This window comes from Osmerus eperlanus, chromosome 12 (genome assembly GCF_963692335.1).
Source record: "Osmerus eperlanus chromosome 12, fOsmEpe2.1, whole genome shotgun sequence".
Lineage (NCBI taxonomy): Eukaryota > Metazoa > Chordata > Actinopteri > Osmeriformes > Osmeridae > Osmerus > Osmerus eperlanus.
This window is the reverse complement of record NC_085029.1, coordinates 2,493,051-2,499,694: the sequence shown is the minus strand read 5'-3', so window position 1 is coordinate 2,499,694 and position 6,644 is coordinate 2,493,051. Positions and strand designations below refer to the sequence as shown.

Genomic DNA, 6,644 nt, shown 5'->3' with positions numbered 1-6,644 from the left:
GAAGAAAACAAATCCCAATGCATCAAAACCTTGATTTTTTTCAGTTTAGTAAACTTGTTATAAAAAAAGAAAAAACGCGATTCAAATGCGAATAGTGTGTGTGTATGGTTAGTGTGTGTATGGTTAGTGTGTGCGTGTATGGTTAGAGTGTGTGTGTGTATGGTTAGTGTGTGTGTATGGTTAGAAAGTGTATGGTTAGAGTGTGTGTATGGTTAGTGTGTGTGTATGGTTTGTGTGTGTGTGTGTGTGTGTGTATGGTTAGAGTGTGTGTGTGTGTATGGTTAGTGTGTGTGTGTATGGTTAGTGTGTGTGTGTGTGTGTGTATGGTTAGTGTGTGTGTGTATGGTTAGTGTGTGTGTATGGTTAATGTGTGTGTATGGTAAGTGTGTGTATGATTAGAGTGTGTGTGTGTATGGCTAGTGTGTGTGTATGGTTAGAGAGTGTGTGTGTATGGCTAGTGTGTGTGTGTATGGTTAGAGAGTGTGTGTGTATGGCTAGTGTGTGTGTATGGTTAGAGAGTGTGTGTGTATGGCTAGTGTGTGTGTATGGTTAGAGAGTGTGTGTGTATGGCTAGTGTGTGTGTATGGTTAGAGAGTGTGTGGTTAGAGTGTGTGGTGTTGCATAAGAGGATCTGCTCCCATCCCAGAGCTTAGTCAAGGATTTAAATCTCTCTGTTTCTCTCTCTCTCTCCCTCTCTCCCTGCTTTTGTCTCTATCTCTCCCTCTCTCCCTCTATCTCTCTCTCTCTCTCTCTCTCTCTCTCTCTCTCTCTCTCTCTCTCCCTCTGTCCCTTTGTCTCCCCCTCTTTTACCCCCCCTTTCCCTTCATCTCTCTTACCCTCTCTCTTTCCTCTCTCTCTTCCCTTTTTCTATCTCTCTCTCTCCCTATTCTGTCTACACTCTTTCGTTCTCCATCCTCTTTTTGATCATCTCTCTTTAATTACATATATATATGACAGGGGAGTGATGTCACTGGTGGATGTAAAGATGGGATTTATCTATCTAGTACAGTTATTAGTGCATGAATATGTATGTCTATCTGTGTGTGAGAGAGAGAGAGAGAGAGAGAGAGAGAGAGAGAGAGAGAGAGAGAGAGAGAGAGAGAGAGAGAGAGAGAGAGAGAGAGAGAGAGAGAGAGTGTGTGTTTCTGTATCGGTTGCTGTCACACACACCAGAATGAGGGCTGAGATTACAGCTGTTGCTGGATTAGGCCGCTAGCCTGGGCCCTGCCTGACCCCAGCCTGCTTGTACTGACCATCCCCTGAAAGGGGGAGTTTGAGCTCTTGCCTTCAGGAAGAAGGTATAGAGCTCCCACCCACAGAACAAAATGATTTGGGGACTCTTTTGTTTGTTTTGCTATTGGGAGGCTAAATATGCATAAATGAATGGCATGAAGTATTTATGGACAGAACTTATTCTGGGTTTTCAACATTAAGTGATCCTTGTACTGTATTGTACTGTATTGCGTGTTGTCTTGTGTGGTGTCAGGTAAGCTGTTTATGTAGTATTTTATGATGGATTGAATGTGTTTTGGTACCTGTCTACAAACAAATTTCCCCTAGTGGGATCAATAAAATTTATTGATTGATTGGTCCTGGGGCTAACCCCAGCCTGCTAGCCTGGTTCTGGGGCTAACCCCAGCCGCTAGCCTGGTCCTGGGGCTAACCCCAGCCGCTAGCCTGGTCCTGGGGCTAACCCCAGCCGCTAGCCTAGTCCCGGGGATAACCCCAGCCGCTAGCCTGGTCCTGGGGCTAACCCCAGCCGCTAGCCTAGTCCCGGGGATAACCCCAGCCTGCTAGCCTGGTCCTGGGGCTAACCCCAGCCGCTAGCCTAGTCCCGGGGATAACCCCAGCCGCTAGCCTAGTCCTGGGGCTAACCCCAGCCGCTAGCCTGGTCCCTGCCTGACCCTAGCCTGCTAGCCTGGGCCTGGGGCTAACCCCAGCTGCTAGCCTAGTCCCGGGGCTAACCCCATCCGCTAGCCTGTTCCTGGGGCTAACCCCAGCCGCTAGCCTAGTCCTGGGGCTAACCCCAGCCGCTAGCCTGGTCCCTGCCTGACCCTAGCCTGCTAGCCTGGGCCTGGCTAACCCTGGGGGAGGAAGGTGATGTGGTGTAGGGTTGAGGACTATTGATTAAGTCTGTGTCATTGGTGAGGACCCAGCCTACACTTGTAATACAATCAAAATGAACAACAATGAATCCCCCCCCCCTCTCTCTCTCTCTCTCTCTCTCTCTCTCTCTCTCTCTCTCTCTCTCTCTCTCTCTCTCTCTCTCTCTCTCTCTCTCTCTCTCTCACTCACTTTCAGTCACCTATTTCTAATGCTTTATTGGCACGTTAAGACATATTTCAAATATTGTCAAAGAAAACATGTATAGCATACATAGATTTTTTTTTCATGTATCTAAATAAACATACATTTATGTATTGTTATTTATTACACATCCTGTTATTATATATGGTCATTACAAAGTGTGAAACACACATGGAAGAAGTAAGTAAGGTACATGTGCTGTGTCTCTAGGTTGACTTGGAGCCAGAAGGGAAGGTGTATGTGGTCATCGACATGTCAGGGTCGTCGACTGAAGGTAAGCATGTTGAGATGTCTGCACAGGTCACTGCTACCTGCACTCACAAGCTTCGCCAAGGTTAAAGGGTCACTTTGTCATTTCTGTTTATAGTGGCTCTATCAATAATGTGCACATTTAGTCTATACCCCCCCTACACACACACACTAACATGGATATACACATAAATGGGGGCGTGGGGAGGGGGCGTGGAGAGATTTGGACAGAGAAAGAGGGACAAAGGAAATATGGGGTCAGAGAGAGAGAGGGAGAGGTAGAGAGAGAGAGAGAGAGAGAGAGAGAGAGAGAGAGAGAGAGAGAGAGAGAGAGAGAGAGAGAGAGAGAGAGAGAGTGAAAGCGATAGGATGCCAGAGGGAGAGGACTGTAGGCATTATAGTCTTAAAATAGAAGGTGCGATAGAGCCGTGAATTACATCACACACACACACAGACACACACACACGGACCCCACCTTCCTTCCTGGCCGCCCCCTCTTCAAGCCGATTGGCTGTAGTCTGGTGATCTCTCAGCCCCCTCTTGAACTCATGGGGCTCACTGCGTTCATGTTAATGTATGCTGATATATGCGGATACATGCAAGTGTGTTTGTGTATGCGGCTAGCAAATGCAGGGGGCGTCAGAAGGAACAAGAAAGAGGATGCGGGGGGGGGGGGGGGAGGTATTTTTAGCAGGTTTGTTCCTGGTGCAATCTGTTCTGAGCAGCTCAGGGGCTGCAGCCTCCTCTCCTCTCACTCTCCTTATCTCTCCTCTCACTCTCCTCATCTCTCCTCTCCTCTCACTCTCCTTATCTCCTCTCACTCTCCTCATCTCTCCTCTCCTCTCACTCTCCTTATCTCTCCTCTCACTCTCCTTATCTCTCCTCTCACTCTCCTCTCCTCTCACTCTCCTCATCTCTCCTCTCACTCTCCTTATCTCTCCTCTCACTCTCCTCATCTCTCCTCTCCTCTCCTCTCCTCTCACTCTCCTTATCTCTCCTCTCACTCTCCTTATCTCTCCTCTCACTCTCCTCTCCTCTCCTCTCACTCTCCTTATCTCTCCTCTCACTCTCCTCATCTCTCCTATCCTCTCACTCTCCTTATCTCTCCTCTCCTCTCACTCTCCTTATCTCTCCTCTCACTCTCCTTATCTCTCCTCTCACTCTCCTCTCCTCTCACTCTCCTTATCTCTCCTCTCACTCTCCTCATCTCTCCTCTCACTCTCCTTATCTCTCCTCTCACTCTCCTAATCTCTCCTCTCACTCTCCTTATCTCTCCTCTCCTCTCACTCTCCTTATCTCTCCTCTCCTCTCACTCTCCTTATCTCTCCTCTCACTCTCCTTATCTCTCCTCTCACTCTCCTTATCTCTCCTCTCCTCTCACTCTCCTTATCTCTCCTCTCACTCTCCTTATCTCTCATCTCGCTCTCCTCACCTCTCCTCTCCTCTCACTCTCCTTATCTCTCCTCTCACTCTCCTTATCTCTCCTCTCACTCTCCTTATCTCTCCTCTCACTCTCCTTATCTCTCATCTCACTCTCCTCATCTCTCCTCTCCTCTCACTCTCCTTATCTCTCCTCTCACTCTCCTTATCTCTCCTCTCCTCTCACTCTCCTTATCTCTCCTCTCACTCTCCTTATCTCTCCTCTCACTCTCCTTATCTCTCCTCTCACTCTCCTTATCTCTCATCTCACTCTCCTCATCTCTTCTCTCCTCTCACTCTCCTTATCTCTCCTCTCACTCTCCTTATCTCTCCTCTCACTCTCCTTATCTCTCCTCTCACTCTCCTTATCTCTTACTTCGGTCCCGTGATAATGGCTAGATTGAACACCTCTGAGCGTCATATATTTTCGGCCGAAATTTCGTCGCGGAAAAAAGTCAGTTTCAGGTTGGATATTCAACAGATATTCCCCATTTAAATGAGGAGAGACCTGGGAAGAGTGAAGTTATATTTACTTTACAAAAGATGCTGGATTTAACAACAGGTGTTTGGCGCTTAGACCCCATGGGGAAATCAGTGATCAGTGGGTGTCAGCCCTGCAGCCGAAGAGAATTCCCCCCATGGAGTCCAGGCGCTGGCGGCAGCCGACGACCCAGCCGGACGAGCCGAGAGGTGGAGGGTTGCTCAAAGTGGTAGCATGGACAAACTAAACAGGAAGAGAAACGTATTTACAGTTTTTCACAATTGCTAAAACACATTCTTGAAACAGTCACACATTTTCTCAAAACTGTAAACACAAAACCTCATCTTCAAGCACTATATACAAAACCTCTGAATTCTCTTGCAAAATGAAACTTTCGCCTCAAAACAGTTTTACCTGTGCTCAAAATTAAACTTTCGCCTCAAAACAGATTTACCTGTGCTCAAAATCAAACACTGCTCTCAAATCATAAACAAAGTGATCAAAATGATATACACTATCAAGCAGTCAGTAAACAATACACCAAAAAATTGAAAACATATTGTTCAAAACATATAGTTCTCAAGGAGAAGTAAATTTTTACGTAATCTCAAAACAAATTTCATATTTATCCGTCATTGTCTTTTGATGAACGACAACATGTTCTATCATAGTAGCTCAAAATGTATCAGAAATTACTACTCTGCTTTGCTCTTTTGCAATTTTTTGAACAAACAAACAGTTTGTTCTTTCTCCTCCTTGTACCCCTATACAGTACTGTACCCTGCATCTCAATACTCACAACTCACTCTTGTTCTTTGTTGATATGAACCTGCAACCAGTCAAAATCTATTGAGCAGTCAGTACTGTTACTGTAACAAATGGAAAGCACAATGTTCAGGGCCATACAATTTGTTCATTGTACAGTATACAGCCTACAATGCACTGTACTACAGTATACAATACTACAGTAAAAGGGACAAAAATCTAAGGAGTAAACATGTGATCAATGTGCTTCTTCTTGTCTTTGGGCTGGGTCAGGCCAGAGCACTTCGTCGACATCACAAGCAATATTTTCCCACCTTCAACAACCTGTTTGCTCTCTGAACTGGCTTATATTGGTTGTGTCACATCATTTGAAAAAAGTTAAATCAATTTTGAGTGGTTGTGTTTTGTCAATGACATGTTTTCTCTATTTGTATTTGATTGTTGCCATTTGTGTTTACCAGTATGGATGACATGTGCATGTGCAGAATGTGTTTTGAGAATGAGAATGTGTTTAGACTTTTGTTGAAAAGTCTATGTGAGATCTGCAAATTGTGTTTTACCATGTGAAATGGTTTAAGGTATTGACAACAGACTGCACAATTAGCTACATCAGTTCAAGCAACTGAGAACTTTGTTCAGCCAATGGCTTTTAGTGTTTTAGCAATTGAGAAAAACTGTAAAGGCACGGCAGCAGTATGATAGGCTAGCGGAGGTGGGAGGTCACTGTGCTAATTGATAGTGACTAATCGTACATTGAAACTTCGATGACAGCCCCAGCTTTGAGGTAGAGGTAAAAGAGAGAGTGTGCGTAGCGGGGGGAGTGTGTAGTGAGACATAATGGTGTATGGCCTGAGCGTGTTTGGTCTTGCCTGACTGACTTTCAAAACTGGTTGTAGCTAACCCAATAACAATGACACATGTTGCACACCCCCTTTGGTTTTCATCTCACACATTTTTATATAAATTATTTAAACATTTGAATTGCCATAGCTCCTTGGTCATGTGACCTACTAACCTCAAACTATTTTCATACTATCTGTGAATTAGCCTTATATAATTCACACCAATTAGTTACTTCAAAGTGTCTGATAATGTCATCAAATTTGCAATCTGCAGTGTTGGTTCACCAGAAATTCCAGGAAGGGTTACAGTGCTGACAAAACAGTCTAATATGAATGCAAGTTTACACCAAAAAACGTTAAAAAATAGGTTTAGAAAAAAAGAAGTCAGTTCCGGTTTCGGTTTTCGGTCAAGTGCATCCCGAATTTGATATAATTGATATAATTTTATATAATTTTTTATTTTGTATTTGGTGCATCCATAACCTTTTTATAAGCAATGTTAGAGAGGGCTTCACATACAACCATAGAACTGCACCTAAACCAAGCGAACCCCTCATAGATGACAAGGAAAAACTCCCAGG

At 44.8% G+C, this 6,644-nt stretch overlaps 1 protein-coding gene across 1 annotated transcript in view; it reads left to right on the top strand.

The window, feature by feature from the left end:
- The first annotated feature begins 2,480 nt into the window (after nucleotides 1-2,480).
- Nucleotides 2,481-6,644, top strand: part of prkcea (protein kinase C, epsilon a) — a 16,143-nt gene continuing 11,979 nt past the window's right edge. Inside the window, exon 1 of the mRNA XM_062474476.1 lies at nucleotides 2,481-2,581. Within this exon, the coding sequence (XP_062330460.1) occupies nucleotides 2,560-2,581 (22 nt within the window). The 5' untranslated portion in view covers nucleotides 2,481-2,559. The remainder of the gene's footprint in view (nucleotides 2,582-6,644) is intronic.